At 37.9% G+C, this 27,185-nt stretch overlaps 1 protein-coding gene across 1 annotated transcript in view; it reads right to left on the bottom strand.

Moving 5' to 3' along the window:
• Efhc2 (EF-hand domain containing 2) overlaps positions 1–27,185 on the bottom strand; it is a 183,214-nt gene that overhangs the window by 91,602 nt on the left and 64,427 nt on the right. Inside the window, exons 3-6 of the mRNA XM_021153766.2 lie at positions 22,887–23,037; positions 7,748–7,971; positions 2,861–3,112; positions 471–584 (exon numbers count right to left, since the gene is read on the bottom strand). Of these exons, the coding sequence (XP_021009425.1) occupies positions 471–584; positions 2,861–3,112; positions 7,748–7,971; positions 22,887–23,037 (741 nt within the window). The remainder of the gene's footprint in view (positions 1–470; positions 585–2,860; positions 3,113–7,747; positions 7,972–22,886; positions 23,038–27,185) is intronic.

Raw genomic sequence — 27,185 nt, forward strand, 5'->3', positions numbered from 1 at the left:
CATCTCATTTGAGACAGGGTCTTTTTGCTGTTAGGTACTGTGGTCGCTAGACGAGTTAGCCTTTGAGTGGCTGGAGATTCCCCTCCTTGCCCTTCCTATATCACCCATAAGAGCACCGGTATTACAGATGAACATTACTGTGTCTGAATTTGTATATGTTTTGGGTGGGATGGTTTTATATTTAGGTCTTAGGTCTTCACATTTGTACAGCAAGCACTTTCCCCACTCAGCTGTTTCTCAGCCTATCTAAGCATTATTTGATCATTGTAGTACTTGTACAAGCAATACAGGGCATATATTTCTATATGCATTTAAGTATGTCTAATATTGACAAAGGGCAATAAAATGTATATATTCTATATCTCTTGATTTCATTCACTAGCTCACAGGCAAGAATATACAATTCACCCCAATATCCAGGTTTCTCAATGTCTCATTGAAAATCAGTAATAAAACTTCAGGATCCTCACCTGGTATTTATCCAGCAGATAGCCATCTGCTCGCCATTCTGACAAGCCTCCATACACATTGAGAACTGCTCGATCTGTTATCTGTCCTGGTTGGTAGATTCCAGGTGGGCCAAACTGTAAAATAAAACCAAACCATGATATCTGTCTCCATGAAAGAGATGGTGCAGTCTCAGAATAAATTCCAGAAGTGTGCATTGCACAGTTCTTTCCTAACATCTGCAAGAAGCCACAGAGTCTATCTACCTCTGTTCTACTGCCACACATCTTCACAGCCCTGATAAATACACATTTTTCCTCTAATACTTCCATGCTATAGGTTTTCAGCTTTTTTGCTCTTTTACTTTTGTTTCTGTGACAAGGTTTCATACACAAGAAAATGACCTCAAACGTATGTAGTTCTGGATCTTCCTTCTGATCTTCCTCTGCTAACTCCCACCAGCTGAGATTAAAGCATATGTCACCACACCCAGGCTTCAAGACTACAAGTAGCCATCTGCTTAGTTCTCCATACACTGTAGAGGGAATCTTTTGTGCAATGTACAGATGCTTCATCTGTCAATACAAAAGCCTTTGGCCGATGAGGTGAGGCAGGATTAGAAGGTAGGACATCTGGTAGGGCAAGAGACTGGATTTCTGGGATGGAGACAGGCACTGAGAAGGGTTCACCCTGGTACACTGATGGAGACAGCAGCAAAATACTGAGGACCACATGGCAGCCACATGGCAGAACTTAGAATAGGATAACAGGATGATTAAGTTATAAGCTAGTCAGGGAACAATTCAAGGCTTTTGTCCTAGGCATTTATTCATACATAAGAAGTCTCAGAGTCACTGTTTTGAGGAACTTGGCATGGGTGGCAAAGCCAACAGCTATAATGTACCATAGGCTCAAGACACTTTCAATATTTCTCCAAGTGTTGTGCAAGCAGGCATCTATTTCCTAAACTGCACACATCCCTAAGGAAGAATGACTGGCTCCTCTTGTTCTGTCTAGCAGGCTATCGAGTCCTAAGGTCAGGCAGCCTGGCATTTCTCTCAGAACTTCAGCTTCTGCAACCCTCTCACCTTAACAACATACTCCTTGCTTTGAGTATCCAGTGTATACCCATCCCTTCTGGATCTCAACCCCATGAGAATCTATACTCCACAAAGCAGGACACAAGCCATTTTCTCTTTCATTATAGCCCAAGAGTTGGTACACACAACTCAATAAATTCTGTTGAATAAATAATTAAAATGAAGCTACTGGTTAAGATATACTGCGAATGTCAAGTGCATCATTTTATCATTTTTAACCTATTTTTCAAAGACATTCTAAAAACAGATTTACCAGGTACCTCTTGGTGGCCTGCTGTGAATATTCTAGAGCTCCCTCAAGAACAAATTCTACCTCCCCCTACACAGCCTTGAAGCAACACAGCAGGACTTCTGGCAGAAGGTACAGAGAATCTGGGAGAGAATCCTGTGAGGATTGAATGGCCAGTGGTTGTTTGCATAAGAAATGAGTGCTCTTGATAACCTTCTCAAAAACAGTAAGAATGCGGTTTAAATATTTTATCCAAATTAGAAATAAAACTCAAAATAGACCTGTGAAAAGGAATAGTGTTTCTCTGTAACCTGATAGGAATTAATAAATGGATCTTCAGATAGTGGCTCTTGCTATAACATTTCATTTAACCTGTCTAGTTATGGAAGCTGTTAACTTCATTTTAAAGATGTGGAAATGTGTGTTCAAAGAGCATGAGTGACTTGTCCATGCTCATATGGCTATCAGAGACAAATCCACAATTCTAATCTATGTGTCATTCCTGCTGTGCCAGTTATATTCCCTCTCAAATTCTGACATAATTTGCAGAAACAAATCTTACAAATCTCCATACTAATGAAAATGCCAATGGCATACTGTCATTGGTTACTGGCTATTTGGTGACTAGTCACTATACTCAAAATTGTGATTATCTCTTTCCCATATACTTGGGCATATGAGTATATTCACATGTGTGAGTAGGTGTGTGTGTGTGTGTGTGTGTGTGTGTGTTAGTAGCCAGATCAATACCATGGGATCTCTTTGGTAGGCTATAGGAGCTTTTGAGTATTCCACTCAAAGCTCCTCAATTAACTTCAAGAGTGTCTAAAATTTCATAATACTGTGATAAACAAAAACTAGGTTCCTTCCCTTACACATCTTCCTTTCATTTACTTGCCATAAGTGTGCTAGCTAGTTTGGGTTTTTTTTTGGGGGGGAATGAGGGGGGTTGTCCTGTTGTTTGTCAACTTGACATAAGCAAGGGTCCTTTGGGAAGAGGAAAACTGTCATCACAGAGCCATCCACACCATTCCAAATAATGACTCAAACCTCTTGGCCCACAAACATACTCAAAACTGCTTACCTTGGGAAGCTTACCCCTCCGAAGGAATGACGACATAGCATCCCGGCCTGAATTAGATGGCAGTACTTCCCTGATTTCAACAGTACCATCACACAGGAAGTAGTGCAGGACAAGTTCTCTACGGTCCCCAAACAGTGAGGTTGAATCATCCCACAAGCAGAAGAAACGCAAAACCTTCCCATCATACTGGATGAATCGTTTCAGGGTGTCAAAAGATTGATAGGGACGAAAGGGATCCACAAACTCTAATGTCTGCAAATGGAGAAAGAGGAAGAAATGTAGCAAGCTTTATGTAGTCATGTCTGGGAGGCAGACAGGTAATATAAAGTTTTGGTTTTTTTTCTGTAGACAATTCTGTCATCCTTTTTTAAAAACTTTAAATTAAATATTATGCCATACAGGTATACAAATTCACAATCAGTTTTAACTTTAACAACATTATGAACTAACTAGTACCCCGGAGCTCTTGACTCTAGCTGCATATGTATCAAAAGATGGCCGAGTCGGCCATCACTGGAAAGAGAGGCCCATTGGACTTACAAACTTTATATGCCCCAGTACAGGGGAACGCCAGGGCCAAAAAGTGGGAATAGGTGGGTAGGGGAGTGGGGGGGAGGGTATGGGGGACTTTTGGGATAGCATGGGAAATGTAAATGAGGAAAATACCTAATAAAAAGGAAAAAAAAGAAAATATTAAAATCATATTCTACAAACATCATGGAAATATTATTGATAATTGTTCTCACTGTGCTTGAAATTAGCATTTACTTAACTGATAATCTTTTTTAAGTAAACTGATTGTTAGACAATGTACAGAGATATGTAATGCGTTTTAAATACTCTCTCATTATGTCAGGTGGTATTCATATAAGGGCTATATATATTTCTTACTGATTCATTTTAATATTTTAATCTACTTTACTATGCGTAATTCCCAAAGAATACTCTCTCTGTTTTGAAACAATATAACATTTAACATTATATACAGGAGCCTCAGTTATGGATAGTATTAAATATTCATTAATGATATTTTTAGGGTATGAAAGGATATGAATATAAAAGTTGAACAAAATTTTATGTATTTTATGATTTTCAAAATGCTCAATGGTATTGTTTGATGTATAAAATGCATTTATACAATAAAAATTTAAGAAAAAAGAATACAGGCAAATATTAGGAAGCTTTTCATAATTGTTAAATAACATTTTAACATACTAAACTATATTTCTGGGTTATGTTTGAAGTGGACTTTTCTTAAAGCCTTAAATTTTATTAAGAATGAATAAACCTAATTTATAGTGAGAAACCAGAACAGTAATTGTGCCCTCCCCCCAGCCTTGAGCAGGCTGGCTCAGACCTTGTTTGCCACAGTTGCTAGCTCACCTAGGGTGGAATCCTCTGACCTAAGTAAAGTCTATTAACATCTGCTGCTTCCTCCAAGATGCCACTACCTGCTGAGAGGCTGAACCTGTTTTCCTGACAAGATCCTGACATAGCAAAGAGATCCTGGCAAAGTGGGAGATGGGTTCCTCTCTTTATAAGCTCAGATTCATAAGTAATCATTGGGCCTTGATCAGAGAAATTTGTCTTGGCTCATTATTTCTCTCACTGTCTTTCCCATCCAACCCCAGCTTTCCTTTTAGGAAACCAGTAATCTGTGGCCACTGGCAGCTACAAGTAATTGTTTCTGTAGAGGGGATATATCAAGAAGGAGTGACTTGAGGAGACTGGACTAAAAAGGGAAACAAAGGAATATTTTGATGTTATGGGCAATAGTCTGTATCTTTTATTTTTTGTTTTCTGCCATGCTGTTGATTGAACTGAGCATCTTACACATGCTGTGGAGATGTTCTATGGGTGAGCTATATCCCCAGCCCCAAATATTTTACATCTTTTCATACTGGTTACTTTGGTGTACACATTTTCCAAACACTGACCTGCATTGACTTAAGATTTGACCTGCATTGATTTAAGATTTATAAACCCAATCTTAATCTGACTATATTTTCACTTTAAAAATCTGTCTTTCTACCAGAAATCACTCATGTCTGTGTGTATGCATGCATGTACACGTGTACATACATGTGTGTATATGCAAAGATAAGAGAAAGAAATGTATTTGTGGTTTAATTTTGCTCAAAAAAATTTCAGATATCCAAGAAATGGACATAGGAACAGAGCCAATGGAGATCTTCCACTCCACACAGAAACCCTATCTGGCTAGACTACTCTAGAAACATTGAGATCCATGGTCTTCTTGGAGCATCTTTCCTTCAATTTGCAACCTTTTAGCTCTGCCTTAAAGTATAGCTGCTCCATTCTATCTTGTATAAGCAAATTATGTTGTTATGTAAGAAAAGACTCAGTTGGGAAATGTTATCCCAAATTGAATTATATAATCATTCTATAAATTCCTGAAATTTTGGGTTTATTCAGGGCAGTCTAGCCTTACTCTTATTTCAAGAGGAAAACAAGAAAGCCTTCTAGAGGTTCTACTATCCTTATCCTTGATATTTAAGTGAAATTATGGGACCTCTGCTTTTATGAATTAAAATGCTTTTAATGTATAAGTGCCAAGAAATGCATTATTGGTCATATACCATTAAGATCTTGTTCAGTTTAAGCAAAATAGTTTAACTTTACATATCAATGCAGCAGCAAACACTTAACTAAATCCATAAAACCTAATATAAAAGCCTCTTATTAAACTCTCAATTTTCTCAAGATTTCTATCTTTATTCATGAGTTTTCTTTGCCCTAATAGAATACCAAAATGGTTCCCAAAGTCTGAAGGAAAATTATTTAGAACATTTGATTTTCCTTGGTATTTACCTCCAATTATTGCCACAAACTTTTTCTTCCCTAGAAGACTATAAGATTTGACAGTATGTTGAATTTTATGAAATTAATATAATTTACCATCATCCACAATCACTATCATACAGTAATAACTGTTGGTGGATACATGTAGATATATGCAAGGAGCAATAACTTCTATGGTCCTTTTTCCTTCAGATTCTCTCTGAGGCTTCAAAAGACTTTGTATTTATCATTCAGGGCACATGAAGGACATAAAAAAATGAGTCCAAACCTGGAAAATCTTTTACCGTGATATAAAGTTATTCTACCTTAGATATTCCATGACTAATAATACATATACTTCACAGGAGGATTGTATACCTACAACATCAAAGAATAATTTGCTGAGGCTAAGAGCCAGGTACAGGGGAATGATCTCACACATAACTTTTAATGAGAGGTTAAGAAACAGAATCAAAGGGAATTTCATTTTAAATTTTGTTAATTTGAAAGAAAATGAATTATAAGTTTTGAAAACAGTAAAAATCAGTTAAAAATCAACCTATGGAGAGAATAATTATAATAGTAGCTATCCTGGAAAAGCAGGAGTGAGTGGGTTTGTGAGCGGGGGAGGGGAGTGGGATAAGTATTTTTGGAGGGGAGACAAGGAAAGGGGATAACATTTGAAATGTAAATAAAGAAATTATCTAATTAAAAAAAAGGAGTGGTTATCATGGAGGAGAAAAATCTAGGAGGAAGGAAGAAGGAACTGTTCAATATTTTAGTTTGTATGCAGGTTAAGACTCATTCCAAAGTACATTTAGGGCTTATATGTTTGGATATGTGTAGTCATATATTGTGATGGTTTGTATATCCTTGGACCAGGGAGTGGCACAATCTGAAGGTGTGGCCTTGTTGGAATAGGTGTGACTTGGTTGGAATGGGTGTGTCACTGTGGGTGTGGGTATAAGATCCTCACCCTAGTTGCCTGGAAGTCAGTCTTCCACTAGCAGCCTTTGGATGAAGACATAGAACTCTCAGCTCCTCCTGTGCCATGCCTGCCTGGATACTGCCATGCTCCCACCTTGATGATAATGGACTGAACCTCTGAACCTGTAAGCCAGCCCCAATTAAATGTTTTTGTATAAGACTTGCCTTGGTCATGGTGTCTGTTCACAGCAGTAAAACCCTAACTAAGACATATATCAACAACAAAAAATAGGAGTGGTAGCACAAATCTGTAATCCCAACATTTAAGAATCAGGAAAACAGTGAATTCAAGTTCAGCCTGAGTTACACAGTGAATTCAAAACTCTTCTGTGTCATTTAGTGAGAACCTGTCTCAAGAATCTGCAAATGATTAAATACAAAATAAAAATACAAAGAGAAATAAATGACAATAATGGAAATTAAGGTAAGAATCCAGAGATTTCCAGTCTACTCCCAATAATGAGCCCTGCTAGGTTTGTAACCTAACCAATGATTCTTCTTTAGGTATTTAGAGCCTTCTAGAAAACAGAAAACTAGGGTCAAGTGATCAGTTTAAAGAACTGCAGAACAATAACAGTGAGTCTTTATTCCTTACAGTAAAATAAGATTTTAAACTCAATCATATCTCATAACTGGAATAAATACAAACCATAGTTAATTCACTCTTCTAGAATATTCCAGCATACATGTTCACAAAGTTCCAAGAATGAAGAAAGGGCATGTTCAAAGTTTGGTTTATCGAATCAGTTGTACAGAAGACATTTTTTCCCAACCAGAAATAGGCAACTAAACCCAGAAAATACAGGCAGAGGAAATGTGGGCTCAACTCACATTCTATTGGTAACCACAAAACTAATTATGGGCTCCTAGACATTATCCTTCCTACACAGTTCACTAAATATGCTACAGCTGGAAGGGAGGATCCCAAAAAGTACTGGAGATTAAGGGTGAAGGGAGGCAGCAAGAAAGGGAATGAGAAGATTGTTCCTGTTCTGTGGCCACCATTTGGGTTTCCTTTCTATCCAAAGAACAAGAAGACAGCTCTCATAACCATAGTTTTCTCTGGAGATAAGAAGTCACATATGTGTCTGTTCTTACCTCTCTCCGCATCTTCATGTAGGGATCGATTGGACGTTGTTCTGGAGGATTCAATTTGATTCCTATTTTCTTCAAAAAGTTTTTTGTAAATGGATCGCAATCATAAATCTTGAACGTGCGCCCATAGAAGACAACACTTACGTTGATATTGAAGTCATACACAGTATAGAACTGATCATCATTGGGAGGGGGGAAAGGAATACGTTGACGCCTGATAGAAGTGCCTGGGGAATAAATAAAATGCAGTTTTCAGTTATTTGGCTAGCAGGAAGTTATGGTATATCTAAGTAACAATGCTGAATGCTTCCCTGTAGCAGGATAGAAAGCAAGGGGCTGTTTCTAAGAAGCAACATTATACATTCAAACTCAAGTAAAAGTGAAAAAGACTTTTTAGGTCCAGAGTTCTCTGACCAGACTGATAAGAAATTTGAATTTCCTAAGTGTTGATAGGGAAGTATTTTTATAAGCCATAAAGACTAGAGGACAGTGATGGATATAAAAGAGGGGTAGTATTAGCATGGTAAGCAAAAATGCCACTCTGTCATGTACTTATCTGTCCTACAGAAAAAATAGGCTTGCTTTCAGTTACTATAGGGAACTTAATACATTCAATAAACAAGGCATTAAGGCCCCAAAGTAAAGTGCTCATAAAAGGTACAAGAGGCTAAAAATTAAATAAATAAACTAAAAAGATTTAGTTTCTATGTAGCAGCACTATGATTTACAGCTTCAATAAGCATGAATGATTTTAGGATGCTTGGAAACTTTATAAGAATCCTTGTTCATCTAGAAATGTAGTCTTCCTTCTTTGTCCAGTAGCTCTGCTTATATCCACCCAACCACCACCAAATGCAGATTTATAGAGACTTCATAGGTTCTTGATTTCATCACATCTTCCATATACAATCCTATGGTGCTAACTGTCTTAATAGAGAAAAAAAAGGATAATTCACTATTTAATAGTAGTAAACAGCAGCAAAAGGGATAAGACAACACCTACAAATGTAAGTGGTACAACAAGAGAAGAACCCTGATTTTAGGGAATCTTGACCTTCTGCGGGCAGCTAGGAGTCTTACTAGACTGAACAATAAACATGTCTGCCCTTTCTGATTCAGGAAAGGACTTCCTCTATCTTCCAAGGCTATAAGCCAACCTGCACTAGAAAACAAGGGCATTTTTGTCTTTCTAAAGCTGTCTGTGTATATAAAGAGCTTTGAGGAGTGAGCTTTGAGAAAAGTGCTGTCTATATATCAAGATATACAGAAATGGAAGCTAAACATGCAGAGTTATCTCTCAATATGTATTACTGACTTGGGCCTGCAACCTACCCTCAGAGTAAAGGGGAAAAGAACCAAAGGACCTCACATTGCTAATAATCCAGTAACATGTGGATTGTGTGACTTCAGTATGGAAACATTTTAATATAAAGATGTTAACTTATGCTCTTAGTGTTGTATATAGTATTGAGAATAGTGCCTTTTTGCAAAGTGTAAAAATACTTAAGGCTTATTCATTATTGTTCATTATAACAACAGTTAATGAATAATATTAATGTGCCAGGAACTGTGTTGGGCACTGTTCCATTATTCTACTTATCTTTTCAGTTTGTTGAGGAAACTTAAGCAAAATCATTTTCATCTTCTTTTCTTTATAGAGAATTTTAATTACTTGGTACATTAGATTAAAATGATACAACTATAAAATTAGAACTGGCATAGACTATTTTTAAACATACTACATAAAAGATGATATAATTTTACTGTAAAGAATTACATTTCAACTAGTTTTTAATTCATGTCATTGAAAACAAAATGCAAATTATTTAATCATTCAAAATTAGACATTTAGAGCAAATTGCATACTTAAAAATCTATAAAAGGATGGGCATTTCAGATATTTCCAGGAACTATTATACATCTCTTTAAAAATAGTTGGATTGTGGCAGGTTATTAAATACTCAACAATCTGGAGCTTCTTCAAAACTTTCATCTATGGAACTAGGGAAGTAGCTCCATGGATAAAGCACTTGTCTGGATCCCCAGAACCCTCAGAAATGCCTGGCTGGAGTGGCAGCTGCCTGTAGCCCTACTACTCAGGAAACAGAGACAGAGATAACCAGGGCAAGCTTCCAGCTGTCCATATTAGAATGAATCTGTGAGCTGCAGGTTCAATGAGAGAACCTGCTTCAATAAATAGAGAGAGAACAAGGAAGATACTCTGGCATTGACTTTGACCCTTTACATGCACGTACATATACATGCACACTATATATACAAGTGCCAAAAAAGTGCAACCATAGTGTGATGATTTGATCCCCAATAATCTTGGGCAATTGAATACCTGGTCCCCAATTGATTACACTATTTGGGAGCTATAGGAAGTGTAACCTTGTTGGGAGAAGTATGTCACTGGTGGCAGGCCTTTAGTTAGTTCTGCTTTGTGCTTGCTGTTCAATAAATAAGCCCTTACCTTCATTTTTGCTCTCATACCTTAAGTCCACCATCATGGACTCTCACCCTCTGGACCCATAAGTTCAAATAAACCTTTATTCTGTAAGCTGCTTTGGGCATGGTGTTTTATCTCAGCAATAAAAAAGTAATACACATACTTAACATCTGTACTTAATTTTAAGAATGCAAATAAGCTATAGCTTTGTTAAGTAGGGCTCTAAGTAGGAATACTATCACTTTCAAGACTATGTAGGAGTAGACGACTGCATTTAAATAGTAGTAACCACCATTGCCACTGTAGACCTGGAATAGACTTTTGTTGATACATCTAGTCTTCAATAATACTAGATACAGAGAGCATATGAAAGATCAATGTTTACTTCATAGATGAGAAACTAAAGTTAAGAATGCTTAAGACTCTAGACCAATATTATAATCTAAGAAATGAAAGAAAAACATTTTGAACTTTAGATTTCAGACTAACAAAACATCATTTTCCACAGTTTTTAATGAGTTATATCTCACTGTATATCATCCAGAAAGTACCTAAGTGAAGGAAAAGAATATCTATGGGCAAAATTGAATAGAAATTGGCTAATGAGATGACAGCTACAAGGAAAAGAGAAAATGATGGTCATGCTGCTCTCTCAAAACATCCTGTCCCCCTTCTAAGGACTAATTTCCAGAGACAGCCACCTGTTCTGTGTATCACCCAGCATTTTCACCTTCCATAGTCTACATCTCATACCTCCTTATAGCTTCCTTATGTCAGCGCCCATTATATGCTTTTTAAAATACCAGGAAAGTAGTAACAGAAAACAATCTTGACTATCTATGAGCCAGAAATAGAAAATGGGTCTATTAACCAACAACAACAACAACAAAAATTACGAACAACCAAAACTAAAACAAAACCAAAAACCAAAACAAACAAACAAACAAACACAAACACTAACATCACAAGGTGAATCAGAAACCCAGAGTGGAGCATTTGAAATATGTATGGTTTCTGTATGGTTTCACATGAAAGTTATATATTTCTGTGACCTCTCAATTGTGTACTCTAGGGATTATACCATATATTTATGGAATTTGTGTGTTTATAGTGTTCCATGATAAATGGCAAGGACTCTATCAAGTGTTGTCTATAGAATACCAAAGAAATTGGCAGGGTGCCATATCTTTGGCACACACTGAAAAGCAGTTGTAGTCATTAAGGTAGACAAATACAAAGGAAAGCACCACACCATGGCAGTTCTTTAACTTTTCAGATGTTTATCTTCTCAGCTGTCTCATAAAGCTAACTGGAACACACATCCAAGCATCCAGTGTTTGCCCTCTAGTTTGTCCTCATCTCTCTACCACCCCCCGACACAGTCCTGCTTTAACTCTCTATGCTTAATATGTTTCCATGTCATTCATTCAGTCTTGCCTTAGATTTTGCTCACATCTAAGTTCAGCTTTATAGAATTCACCTTTCAGAATTAAAATTCCAACATTTAGCTCAACCACTATTGTAAGGATATCTACTTTATTTCAGTGGCATTGCATACCTAAGGTGGACAAGATAATATTTATGTGAATGAATATGAAAACAGAATAGCCCTTGTCACTGTATCTACTGAATTTATAATGAGTGATCAGTTATGGCAGAGCACCATTTTCTTCTCTTGTACTCACTTTGTTCATCCACTAATATGACTACCCCAGTTTTACCATTATTTTTCTAAAACATCATCTTTGCAGTATGAGTTTTACAAAAATAACTTTTTCATATACCATTAATCTGACACATACCTAGCAAAAAATAAATAAAATATTAAACATCCTCCATCTTTGAACAGAATGAAAAATAATAAGCATACTACAAGACCCCATTAACAATTCTATCAGTACAAAAATATATCCTGGTATATTATGTAACATCCTCTTGCATTACTATCACTGTGCCTAGTTTCATTACACATTCTATGAATACCTGCCAACCTCTTGGCCCACGACTTCCCCACAATTTTCTTTCATGTTATCCCTTTAGGCTGTCCTTTGTTTCTCTTCTGCCTTTAACTGGGAAAACTTTTTAGGCACCTCTCAGATTCTAAATTCCTAAGTGGCTTTCCTACTTCTAATCCCTCAAGTATCTGGTACCACTGACGATATCTGCATTATATAACAAGCATTATACCCCACTTCCCATTTCCCTTTCTCCTTTCTTTCTTTCCTTCATCTCTCATTGTTTCCACTCTATTTTATTGAATAGTATAAATACATCTTTATTCACCTCTGCTCTTAAATTCTTTTTAAAAAATTTTTGTGTGCTGTATACATACAGATATGTCTATGTGTACATGCTAATATATGTGTGTCTCTGTTTGTCTCTCTGTGTGTCTGTGTCTGTATGTGTAGGCCAGAGGTCAACATCTATTGCTGTCTGCCTTTTTAAAAAGATAGTATCTCTTATTCAACCTGAGACTCATTCAGTAGGCAAGAATAGCTGGAAGAAAGGTCCTGTGATCTTATCTCTGCCTTCCCAGTGCTGGGATAACAGATGTGTACCTCCATGTCTGCGTTATTACATGACGGATGAGGAATCCTTACTTAGGTCTTTGTGCTTGTATGGCAAGAACTTTACTGACTGTGCCACCCCCTCAGCCCTTGTGGCTTTTAAATTCTATTTTGTTCCATTCATTTATAACTCCTGCCCAATGTTTATCTCCTAAGTATCAGATTTAGCATAATGAAATAAAGAATAACCAATTAAATCTAAATTACAGAAAAATAACAAAGAACATTTTACTGCAAGTGTATCACATACAGTACTTAGGATAATGGGTATACAAAAAACTTCATTCCTAACCTGAAATTCAAACTTAACTGCTCAGCTCACCTTTTATCTGGCAACCCTACTGCTGGCCCTCTCTGCTTTATGTAATAAAATACATAGACATAGAATATGCCTGACACAAATGCATGGCATACAAATGAGGAATTTTAGTTAGAAAATACATTTGTTTTGTTCATGTAAATTACCATTTTTAAGAAGTATAAGAAATAGTACCCAGTTGAGGAACCAAAAGAAACTAATATTATAGGTTCTTAACAAAGTATCTACTAACAACCACGTAAAGGCCAGTTCTTCAGGTCAGCAGTATGAAAACTAATGACTTCTTACCTAAGACTGATTGGTCTAGACCATACCAGAAACTATGTCATACTTCTAATCATATCTCTTTCTTTAACACCAATTAGTTTGGACAGGATAGGATAGTGGCTAGACTGATAATTAGGCTGTTAGATGAGTAGGGTGGTTAAGTTTCTGGGTTTACCTGACATTCCTGGCCTCCTGATATAAAATTGTTTGTGTGTGTATATGTGTGCGTATGTGTGTGTGTGTGTGTGTTTGTTTGTGTGTGTGTGTGTGTGTATGCCTCGACAAGAAATTCAAGCAAGCCTTAAACTGTGACAATGGCCTATTTGACTTATATCACACACACACACACACACACACACACACACACACACACACACACACACATCTTTGCCAATAAGAACTAGTAGATATTAAAATACACTGTTCTGAATAGAAGCTGACACAAGCTGAATACCTATTTTTATACAATCCTAATGGATACATGTTTTCATTTCTATCTTATCCCAACCTCCCTGTACTCCGTGAAAGAAAAAAAAATACATAGTAAAGATAACTAAAATGGTCTGTTTTGTGGAATTGTAATTTATCCTGTTGTACTGGTTACTGACCTGTAAGGTCCACATGGAATAATTGTATCTGGCTTCTCAGTAAACTGGGAAAATGTCAAAACCATATAGAGCAACAAGAACACAATCAGTGCACAACACCTAAACTTGACCCCACACCTCTTCCCCAGGACCCACAGGTGCATGAGAGGCAGGAGCAGGCAACTCAAGACACAAAGACTACCTGCTCCATTCTACCCGGGTCTAAATCATTAGTTCATTAAATCCACTTTCTTTTCTGTTATTGCTTAAGAAAGCCCGAAGAAAACATTTAAATAAATTTTCAAATAATTCACTGCCTAAGTAGACCTTCCTGAATGACAATCATATTAAATACTTCAAGAGACATGAGTGTCTGCAAACAGAACCTGATGACAGAGTGTTTATTCATGCTTGCTTTGGACAGGATTCGTTACAGCCCTCCAGGTTTCTCTACTCTGTTGACTAACTCAGTGTCTTACACAGTGTGATTACTGTGTGCTCTGTCTACAACCTCTGAGATGCAGTTTCATAAAAAAAAAATCACAATAAGTCAATCAGAAAATCTGATTTTTTTCAGAGACATTAAAATAGTCTCTTTCGCAGAGTTCTTTCCCTCAAATCTTTGTGAACAAGATTCCTTCCTTCTCACATAAAAATAACTTTAAAGTGAATCATTATGACTTGCCATGAGAATCTGTTTTGTGAGCTTTGAAATTAAGAAATTAAGAAAAATGTACCTGTCTAAAATCTTTGTAGAGGTTGGATTTGACAGTTCTTAGATAGTTTCATGAACTGAAAACATACAGACAAGGACGACTACACTTCAAGAATAGAAATAAGTTTTTATCTAAAACTAATAAGAATAGGGTGGGGAGATGGTTCAGATGGTAAAAGTCTTGTCACGCAGGCATGAGGATCCAAGTTTCAATCCCTAGCAACAACATTAAAAACAAAATAAAGAAAACTGGTCATGGTAGCACATGTCTAGATCCCAGAGCAGTATAGCAATGACAGAAAAATCTCTGGGGGTTGCTGGCCAGCTAACCTAGATGAATCAGGGAGATCCCAATTCAATGAGTGACTCTGGGTCAAAAAGTAAGATATCCAGATATGGTATCATACATCTGTTATCCAAGGACTCAGGAGGCAGAGGCAGGGGTATCTCCATGAGTTCAAGACCAGCCGTCTATACATCAACTTCCAGGCCACTCACAGATACATCATTAATAAACTGATTCAAATAAGATTAAACAACAACAACAACAGCAACAACAACAAGGAGAGCACTGAAAGAAGATACCTGATGTTGATCTGTGACCTCCATCCAAATCTAAACATGCCTACACACATGCTCAAGTAATGATAAAAATATAAACAATTCAATCAAATAATACAGATTTGGGGTATCTTGTGACTTCTAGCTCCCCATTTGGGTGATCTGGGTGTCATAGTAGGAAAGCTAATTGAAAGGTAAACAAAGTTTGGTTGGGGAACATGAGAGCAAAATATGTAAGGAAAAGCCTAGAAGAAAGAATATTTTAGGAACCACAGAGACAGCTCAGTGGTTAATAGCTCCATGTTGTTTCAGAGGACATAAATTCACTTCCCAGATCCCACATGGAAGCTCAAAAACTGCCTGAAATTCCAGTTCCATGGGATCCAACACATTCTTTAGGCCTACACAGGCATCAGACATGCATTTAGTACACAAATATCTATGCAGGCAAACACTCACATATATGATAAAAGTAGATCTTTAGAATATAGTTTTTTGTAAAGCAATACTGTCCACATGCTTAACTGAAAATACTAAAGTAACACATGGTCACAAAATGAAAAGTTGTAATTTTCTCCATAAGTTCAATACTTTAAACATTTCTAATATGTACTTGTTGATTTTGTTGTTGTTATTGTTGATTTTGTGTTTTTTGTCTTAGGGATTGTCTTGCTGCAATAAAAAAAAAAAAAAAACATGACTAAAAAGAAAGTTGGGGAGGAAAGGGTTTATTCAGCTTACACGTCCAAGTTGCTGTTCATCACCAAAGGGAGTCAGGATAGGAACTCACAAGGGGAGGAAACTGAAGGCAGGATCTGATGCAAAGGTCACAAAGGGGTGCTGCTTTCTGGCTTGCTTCCTCTTTAATAACTCTAGTTTGTCTCAAGTTGATATACAAGACCAGCCAATATGTTTGTTTATTTGAGACAAGGTATCTCTACAGAGTACTGGTTACCCTGAAGCTGACTATGTATACCATGGTGGCCTGAAACTCACAGAGATCTTCCTGCATCTGTCTCCTAAGTGCTAGGATTAAAGGTGTGAGCCATTATGCCTGGCCTTACTGATTTTTAAAAACTTTCTTACATTTGGAAAAAAAATCCCTAAGAGTCTAAAACTTCTTGTCATCTTCATGAAATAATGTCACATTTTTAGACTTAATGTCCACTAAAACTTTTTATTTGTAATGTGAAGGTATATTTATATTTCTTAAAGGATTTAGCACATAATTGTTGATACTGGCCAGAGAAAAAGATAGCATAAGATCTGAGCTGCATCATAATAGAGCCACTTACACTCAGAAAAAGGAAATGGGCTGGTTCTGATTATAATCTGGTGCCAGATTCCCACTCCAGGTCTTGATTTTACTTTTCCCTACAAGGTTATAACTGCCTGGTAAGTATCGTTATCCAGATGTCTCAATACTGCTTTAAAGATGTCATGCCCCTCAATAAACTACAGCAACAAACCTCATCTTATTCTATCATCCATTCTTGGGCTTTATGAAGATAGGTATTCAACAAATCTTGGCAGTTCTACCTGGCTCTAAATTCATCATTCCACATACCAAATAGAATATAACTACACTATTAGGAAGCTATCAGAAGATCCTGAACACACCTCAATTTCCTCTTTAAATTCATCATGATAAATCATTATGGAGGTGTTAGACCTAATTAATTAAAAATTTATTCAACATGCACAGAAAGTATGAAACATAACAATAAGAAAGTAGGAAATACAGAATATATGTGTTAAATATAAAAAAGAAGGATGGAAGGACTAAAAGGTAACTAACTTTCAGGCAATATTAAATATATATGAGGCACCTGGGCTCTAAATATTCATGTACACTAAATATACAAGTCACTAAATATTCATAAGTCCTCAATATTCATGAGATCTTAATTCAGCCACTCATTCATTGGTGACATCCATTCTGGCCTCAACTGCACTCTGCCCAAGAAACACAAACAAAAACCTATTCAGCAGTGCTACTGGTGAGCTACAGCTGTGGCCAAGCATACTCATCCCCATACTGATCCATTTGAGTAAGTGTGTACCTTTGGCCCAAAGTTTCTTCTGCCTTGATTCTTCTTGTTTAACCTTCAATATTGGTCTCTAAACCACACTACTTGCTATCAAGGTTTATAGAGGTGTGTGTGTGTGTGTGTGCGCACTAATATCTACCTTAGGAATCAGGTACCATGTACTTTTCTTCCATTTAAACTTGGTCCAAAGTTTTTTTCTTCCTGCTCCTCACTGTATTTTTGAATTGTCTGACTGTTTAGTTAGTTGGCTTCATTTTGTAGTATGGGAAATGGAACTCAGCACCTTTAATGTGCTGGGGAAGGGCTTTAAAACTAAACTATATACCCAGCTAGTCCTTGCCAAGCATTTTAAATTATTTTATTGTATTATGTGATTCATTAATTTTAATTTGTCCCATGAGCCTTTTCTTTGGTGGTCTATGGGAGAGTCTATCTACATGCTTCTTGGAGGCTAACACTACTTTGAGGTACTTATATAAGTGCCAAATAAAGAACAGATAATGAGTGGAAAGGAAATTGCAGACAGAGTGTTCATAGTAGGCAGCTGTCCCATTCCTATAATCAAGCAACAAAAGTAGCATAGGTTTGAATAACAACAAAGAGAACAAAAAGACATAGACATATGTTTTGCTGAGAATCAAAAAAACAGGACAGTAGGTTAAATATGAGGAAATGGGGAAAGTAAAAAGTGGTACATATTGTAGTCAGACAGAGAAGTTTCAAAGTCTAAAATATTACAGGTACCAATACTTCAAAAGAGAACACACTTGTGCGCGCACACACACACACACACACAGTAAAACATCATGGCTCCTCGAAGAATAAGAAACAGCACTAAGACCAAACAAACACTCAACACTCCTATATTCCTACTGTGCTGTTAGTGCAAAGAGTATCTAAATAAGGCACTCACTTACCCATCAAAGATATTTGAGTCTCCCTATTTCAAACATCTTTTGTACTGCTCTCTAACACATGACAAATTGTCAGTCCTGCCATCATCAGGATTGATATCCCTTGACAGCATCTAGAATCCAGTCTCATTTCAGAGGAAGAACCACAGCACAAAACGAAATGTCATTTCCTTTTATCTCTAGGATCAGCTTCCCTGTGGCCACAAGGTAAACTCTCCTTTATAGCAGAAGTGGAACACTGATAAAGACTACAGGCATTTACAGTGAAAGAACAGGGCTCTGTTGAGATACTATGGCAGTTAATCTTGATGATTTCATTGGACTCAGAAACACCAGGAAACTAGAAATACATATCATGGTTACATCTGTGATGGTCTTGACCTAATAAACAGTATAACTTAGACTTTAACAAAGGAATTAATCCATTAATGGATTCAAAACACGAAGGGATCTCTTTGGAACAAGTAGAACTTTAGCCAGTAGGCTCCGAGTGGAGGGATTAGGCCATTAGCATATCATTGGTGGTTGTATCTTGCACTGGTTCCTGCTTCTGTTCTAGTCAGCTTGCTGATCATCACAATGTCAGCTACCCTACTAAGCTCCTTGCCCACCCACATAAACATACACATACAAGCACTGAGCGGAAAGAATGACCAAACAGGTAGTGCCTCCGTTAAGTTGTTTCCATAAGAAATTAGTCATAGCAATGCTAAAGCTAACTGTCAACAGTTAAACAACCATCAAGGTCATGATAATTTCCACAGTGTTAGCAGTAGGTGAGGAGAAACAGGATGACACATGTGGCAGCCGCAAAATCATGAAAGAAGAAACACTGTCACCCTGAAATTTACAGGGGGAGAACTTTCATTTTTTATTAATTTTTATTAGATACTTTCTTCATTTACATTTCAAGTGCTATCCCGGAAGTCCCCTAACCCCCACCCTGCTCTGCTCCCCATCCCACCCACTCCTGTTTCCTGGCACTGGCATTCCTCTGTACTCGGGCATATGATCTTCACAAGACCAAGGGCCTCTCCTCCCATTGATGACTGACTAGGCCATCCTCTGCTACATATGCAGCTAGAGACATAAGCTCTGGGGGGTACTAGTTAGTAGGCATTGTTGTTCCTCCTATAGGGTTGCAGAACCCTTGAGCCCCTTGAGTATTTTCTCTAGCTTCTCCATTGGGGGCCCTGTGCTCCATCCAATAGATGACTGTGGACATCCACTTCTGTATTTGCCAGGCACTGGCATAGCCTCACAAGAGACAGCTATATCAGGATCCTGTCAGCAAAATCTTGTTGGCATATGCAACACTGTCTGGGTTGGGTGGCTGTTTATAGGATATATCCCCGGGTGGGACAGGCTCTGGGTGGTCCTTCGTCCATCTCAGATCCAAACTTTCTGTCTCTGTAACTCCTTCCATGGTTATTTTGTTCCCCATTCTACTAAGAAAAATCAAAGTATCCACACTTTGGTCTTTCTTCCTTCTTGAGTTTCATGTGTTTTGCAAATTGTATCTTGGGTATTCTAAGTTTCTGAGCTAATATCCACTTATCAGTGAGTGCATATCATTTGAGTTCCTTTGTGATTGGGTTACCTCACTTGGGATGGTATCCTCCAGATCCGTCCATTTGCCTAAGCATTTCATAAATTCATTCCTTTTAATAGCTGAGTAGTACTCCATTGTGTAAATGTACCACATTTTCTGTATACATTCCTCTGTTGAGGGACATCTGGGTTCTTTCCAGCTTCTGGCTTTTATAAATAAGGCTACTATGAACATAGTGGAGCATATGTCCTTATTACCAGTTGGAACATCTTCTGGGTATATGCCCAGGAGAGGTCTTGATGGATCTTCCCGTAGTACTATGTCCAATTTTCTGAGGAACCACCAGACTGATTTCCAGAGTGGTTGTAGCAACTTGCAATCCCACCAGCAATGGAGGACTGTTCCTCTTTCTCCACATCCTCGCCTGCATCTGCTGTCACCTGAATTTTTGATCTTAGCCATTTTAACTGGTGTATGAGAAAATCTCAGGGTTGTTTTGATTTGCGTTTCCCTGATGATTAAGGATGTTGAACATCTTTTTCAGGTGTTTCTCAGCCATTCGGTATTCCTCAGTTGAGAATTCTGTTTATCTCTGTACCCCATTTTTAATGGGGTCATTTGATTTTCTGGAGTCTAGTTTTTTGAGTTCTTTTATATATTGGATATTAGTCCCCTATCTGATTTAGGATTGGTAAAGATTGTTTCCCAATCTGTTGGTGGCCTTTCTCTCTTATTGACAGTTTCTTTTGCCTTACAGAAGCTTTGCAATTTTATGAGGTCCCATTTGTTGATTCTCAATCTTACAGCACAAGCCCTTGCTGTTCTGTTCAGGAACTTTTCCCCTGTGCCCATATCTTCGAGGCTTTCCTCCACTTTCTCCTTTATAAGTTTCAGAGTCTCTGGTTTTATGTGGAGTTCCTTGATCCACTTAGACTTGAGCGATGTACAAGGAAATAAGAATGGATCAATTCACATTCTTCTACATGATTACCGCCAGTTGTGCCAGTATCATTTGTTGAAAATGCTGTAGCTTTTATCCACTGAATGCTTTTAGTACCTTTGTCAAAGATCAAGTGACCATAGGTGTGTGGATTCATTTCTGGGTCTTCAATTCTATTCCATTGATCTACCTGTCTGTTGCTGTACCAATACCATGCAGTTTTTTTTTTTTTTTTTTATCACAATTGCTCTGTATGTAGAGCTTGGGGTCAGGAATGGTGATTCCACCAAGGTTCTTTTATTGTTGAGAACAGTTCTTGATATTCTAGTTTTCTGTTATTCCAGATGAATTTGCAAATTGCCTTTTCTAACTCAGTGAAGAATTGAGTTGGAATTTTGGTGGGGATTGCATTGAATCTGTATATTGCTTTTGGCAAGATAGCCATTTTTACTACATTAATCCTGCCAATCCATGAGCATGGGAGATCTTTCCATCTTCTGTGATCTTCTTCAATCTCTTTCTTCAGAGACTTGAAGTTCTTATCATACAGATCTTTCACTTCTTTAGTTAGAGTCACACCCAGGGATTTTATATTATTTGTGCCTATTATGAACGGTGTTGTTTCCCTAATTTTTTCTCAGCCTGTTTATCCTTTCTGTAGAGAAAGGACACTGATTTGTTTGAGTTAATTTTATATCCAGCTACTGCACTGAAGCTGTTTACCAGGTTTAGGAGTTCTCTGGTGGAATTTTTAGGGTCACTTATATATACTATCTGTGAGGAGCAGGTGTGGCAGCAGTCCCAAGAAGGCGCCAGGGACTGCAGCTAAGTCTTATGACTTGCACCTGACTTCCTCACCTGAATATAAGCCACAACCATCATGAGAGCTGTGCAGGTGTACCGGGATACTGGCGAATCCATTTTGGTGGAGATATGCCCCTGCTGCCCTGATTAGCTGAAGCTGCGTGCCTGGTGAGGTGACATAGCCTGCTGTGAGTGGATGGGAACTGAGTATATAAGAGTGAGAGGCCCAGGGTTCAGGGGAGATATAAACAAGAAGAAAGATGAAGAGTGAATAAACTGCTGTTAGAAGGACTGGTGGTCGTGTCGTTCTTGCTGGTTGAGAGCGGACGCGACAACTATCATATGGATTTAGTGCAGAAATCTATCAGACCTTAAAAGAAAATCTACTTCCCATTCTCCTCAAACTATTCCACAAAATAGAAATAGAAGGTACTCTACCCAATTCTTTCTATGAAGCCACAATTACTCTGATACCTAAACCACTAAAGATCCAACAAAAGAAAGAAAACTTCAGACCAATTTTCCTTATGAATATCGATGCAAAAATAATAAAATTCTCACTAACCGAATGCAAGAACACACCAAAATGATCATCATGATCAAGTAGGCTTCATCCCAGGCATGCAGGGATGATTTAATATACGGAAATCCATCAACATAATCCACTATGTAAAAAAACTCAAAGACAAAAACCACATGATCATCTCATTAGATGCTGAGAAAGCATTTGACAAAATCCAACACCCATTCATGATAAAAGTCTTGGAAAGATTAGGAATTCAAGGCCCATATCTGATCATAATAAAAGTAATATACAGCAAAACAGTAGCCAACATCAAACTAAATGGAGAGAAACTTGAAGCAAACCCACTAAAATCAGGGACTAGACAAGGCTGCCCACTTCCTCCCTACCTATTCAATATAGTACTCGAAGTCCTAGCCAGAGCAATTAGACAACAAAAGTAGATCAAGTGGATACAAATCAAGGAAAGGAAGAAATCAAAATATCACTATTTGCAGATGATATGATAGTATATATAAGTGAGAAGAGCTTTCTTTTCTCCCAAGAAAGAAGCAATAGCGTCCTGGATGATGGTACTGGAGTGATATAGCGACACTAAAGAAACCAAAAGCTTTAAATAATGATCATAGACACAGGAAAGGTTACTATACTAGATACAGTAATATAGCATATTACTGGGGGGAGGGCAGAAAATGGCCTATGTTGAGTTATAAGTGGCAGAAATATATGTCACTATTGTGAACTACAGGCTAACCTCATGTTTACATTCATTGCTGCCTATAACTGAGATGCCTAAGTATTAGCATGGGATCTTTCACAAAGCTAAAGACAGACAATATATAAAGGCAGGAGTTGGAAGCAAAAAATATCATGTTGCAGTTTTAAATAGATACCTTGAGGCAGTCCACTATTTATCACTTCTGGTTCATTTACTTGAATGGTGTCATCTTCAAGGTAGAAATAGATTTTGTAGAATCTTATTCTAAAGATTTCTTGCCTTTTATCAGGTACTTCATCTTCCAAATAGGCATCAAAAGATAACACCTGTTGGAACCATAATTATAAACTGTGAAAAAATCAGCAAACTTAAAATTAATAAAACTATGTCCTATACAACCTTTGTTAAAGAAGAAATTTGGTTTTCTCCAAGACATTCTATATATCCGCTAAAGAAAACAAATATACAATCTCAGTAATAGTAAGTGAAAATTATTTGACTTTCACCACAGTCTGGTTACAACATCAACAACAAAATTATATTAAAATAATAATTCCTTCTTTCAGTTCTTCAAAAAAGTAAACTTTGTGCATCTTTGGAATCTCAAAATAGGATTCAAAGTGTGTGTTAGAAGCACAAAATACTTTTTCATGATGAACAAAACTTTATTTTTCTCATTAAAAACAGCACAAAGCTACCTTACCTATAGAATAAAATTATTCTGAGACTTAGTCTTACTGATTGCTTGCCTTGACTTAGCTCAAAAAGACCAATCTGAAAGCCTTCTAAGAGCATGGATACTCCACCTGCTATTTCTCCAGGAAGCTAAATAATCTAGCGCTGACATGTGAATGGGGAATGAAATTGATTCTAAAGTGGTTATGGTAAAAATCAGAGACAGTTAAAACACTGAATAAAAATGAGGATATGACCGCTCCAAGGTATGGTTCAGGAGAAAGTTTTTACTGTATATAAGTGAGCAAGTACAGCCAGAGGCATCCAGAGAATGCAGAGCAGGAAAAGAAAGTAGTACACTAAGCATGGCGACTAAATCAAGCCATAGGACAAAAGAGAGAGAGGAGGAAAGCTAGAGAGGAATAGAAGATAGAGAAGTAGCCAAAGGAAGCTAAGCTCATTGCCTGGAGAGGTTAAGGCTCTTCTCACCCTTAACCTCTCTAGGCCCTGAGTTTAGCTTCTCTTTCCCCAGCTTCTGATTCTAATGTACCCTGCCATTTTAGATCTGTAATTGCAGTACTCATGACCAAATAGAAAACTGAGACAGGAAAATCAGCCAAAGATGCAGGTATGTAATACAGTGACAAAAACAAGAGTCCTTGCCTCAAAAACAAAGTGGAAGCAGATATCACACTCCCAAAAGTTGTCCTCTGATCTCTAAATATGTGCCCACATCAAACAAGTACAAAAGCAAGCGATTTCATCAAGGTAAATGAACTCCATCTATCAAAGAATTCAGAAGAGGGAATTTGAAATCTGTTACAAATAAAAATGTATAGAAACATAAATATGAGTCTAGCCTAGTAACTAATGTCTATAATTATAGCACTTGGGAGACTAAGGCAAAAGGATTGCTGCCAGTTCATAGCAACAAAGAGTTCCATGCTGAAACTATATACTGAAACTATAAAGTAAAAGTCTGTCTCTAAAAAGAACAAAAAATAGTGGAGATAATGATACAAGGTTTTATAATTTCCGAGTTAAACCTAGAGGACACAAATGCTTGAAATTTTCTTTTTTTAAAGTGTGTGTGTGTGTGTGTGTGTGTGTGTACATGTGTGTACATGTACACATCATAGGGGTCAAAATATGACTTGGAAAACTAGTTCTCTCCTTACTTGATGCTGGTCCTACGGATTAAACTCAGCTCTGCAGCCTTGGCAGCAAACACCTCTACCCACTGAGGAATTTTCCAGCCCTCCTTCTTAAAAAGAAATGCTATTTTCTTAAAAACAGAGTGTGAATGGCATATGTAATCTTTATTTCCTCACACACTTCAAAAGCACTGACATGAAATAGTATTGCATGCAGAAGTCTGTCCACCATCCATAAAAAGATAGGACTTACAATTATAAGGCTAAAGCAACAGCCTAATCTCTCAGAACAAATTACATATTTTTAAATGAGGGCTTAGAGTAATCGATGCATATGTTTTAGGGATTATTTACTCAGAACTAACATCTAAATGTAAGACAGGTCTAATGTCTGGGACCTGCATTCCCAGTGCTAAGGGGGACAGGACTTGGGGTACAGAACGTTGGGAATCCGAACAACACAGTGAGACCCTGTCTCAAGAAAAGAAACTTCAAGTGTCAAAATCTTACATATCAATTTCTAGAGAAGCTGTTAGGAAAGATAAAATACCAATAATGTCCAAGAAGGCTTGACACTTTGAAAAAGGGAGATCAGTGTCACAGGTCTGCTGAAATTTAAAATGTTTAGGAAGCTGGGCATGATGGCACACACTTGTAGTCCCAGCCACTCAAGAGTCTAAGGCTCCCTACTTAAACACAGATTTTCCAAGCCAACCTAGACAACATGGTAAGATCCTGCCCACAAGAAAAGGCTGGGGTGGGGCAATAAGATAAAGAGGAAAAGAGAAGATGAGTGGGTTAGAGATGAGATAAGATAGAGAATATAACACAACTGAGTATATACAAAGACCTGGGTTTAATTCTAGAACCACAAAAAATTTTAATAAAAATATTTAGGCTCAATTTTATAAAAAAGGAACTCTGAGGTAAGTTATGAAATACTAAAGAAGGTATGAATAACAGTATAAAGAAAATCAGTAGAGTGCAAAAAATCAAATACCACAGATAGATGAAATTCAAAGAAAAATAAAAATCACAAAAAAATCAATCTAAAAATGCTTTAAATAAGTAAAAATTCAAAAGAGCTCACCAAGAGAGACTATATGTAAAATCAGAAATGAGACACTATGTGATCTAAAACTTGTAAGATTCATACTGGGGAGAAGCCTTATAAATGTGAGGAATGTGGTAAAATCTTCAGCCACAGCACCCACCTCACACAGCATCAGCGAGTACACACAGGCGAGCGGCCCTACGAGTGTGATATGTGCGGCAAAGTCTTCAGCCAGAGCACCCACCCGACACAGCACCAACACATCCACACTGAGGAGAAGCCCTACAGGTGTGATATGTGTGGGAAAGCCTTCAGTGACTGTTCAGCTCTGGTCCGGCACCTGCAAGTCCACTCTGGAGAGAAGCCTTATCAATGTAAGGACTGCCGGAAGGCCTTCGCACAAAGCTCCTCCCTCACTGAGCACCAGCGCACTCACACGGGTGAAAAGCCTTATAAATGCAGTGACTGTGGGAAAGCTTTTAGCCGCAGCTCAGCTCTCATGGTGCACCTAAAGATCCATATCACCGTGACTCGAAGCACCCCTTAGAGTACAGCACAGCCTCCCTGAGAGGATTGACATCTAAGAAATCTGATAATTGTGCTACCCAGTGTCTTAGGGCAGAGTGGGGTTATCTGGGAACACCTCTACATTTGAGGTCCCAGAGGAAATCCCTAATGAACACAGATTCAGACCAATTGGTGGTGAAGCTTCTAGAAGCTTTCTACTGCCCTCTGTATCCCACTCAGGCTGGTCCCAGAGAGAAGATACTAAACTAATGATCTGCATTGTTTCTTGGAACCAGAGCAAGTAAAGCCAGGTGTCTTTCCAGGCTCAGATAGCCCAAGATCCTCAAGGCACGAAGATCCAAGCTTCAGGTCCTCACATGGCTACTGTTCTTCCCAGTTCCTTTGCTGGTCAGCCTAGAATGGCCCACTCTGTGCCTTCGTACCTGCTTCCCCACAATATTACTTTATGCCTAACTCCAAGTCAGACTTTGGAGGTTGCCTCTCCATGCCATCCCTCTCATGTTCTCCCTGCTTTAATCCACAGTGTCTGTTTTCTCCTCCCGAGTCTTCCTTCCACATCTCACAGGCTCCAGCCCTATGGATTCACCTCAGGCTCATCTCTAATATAGCCCCTCCTGCAGTATCACCTCCTGTGAGCTCACCTTGGGCCTCCCACTGGATTTTTATCAGGGCTCTCTTTTCTCACCTCTTCCTGCCTTAATTCCATCTCCACCCACTTGCTTCCTGGCACATCTCTTTCTGCTACCCAGATCACAGTGAATCATTCCATGGCACAATATGTTGTCCGTGAGTCACCTCCTCAACAAACAAGCATGACAGGATACATGTCACTTTGGCCCAAGCAATTACTCTAGGTATCCTCAAATGTGTATAAGAATGTTGTCATTTCAAAGTGTGGACACTGTGCCCCTTCTTAGAATTGGGAACAAAACACCCATGGAAGGAGTTACAGAGACAAAGTTTGGAGCTGTGAAGAAAGGATGAACCATCTAGAGACTGCCATATCCAGGGATCCATCCCATAATCAGCTTCCAAACGCTGACACCATTGCATACACTAGCAA

Source organism: Mus caroli, chromosome X, assembly GCF_900094665.2.
Source record: "Mus caroli chromosome X, CAROLI_EIJ_v1.1, whole genome shotgun sequence".
In the NCBI taxonomy this organism is placed as follows: domain Eukaryota; kingdom Metazoa; phylum Chordata; class Mammalia; order Rodentia; family Muridae; genus Mus; species Mus caroli.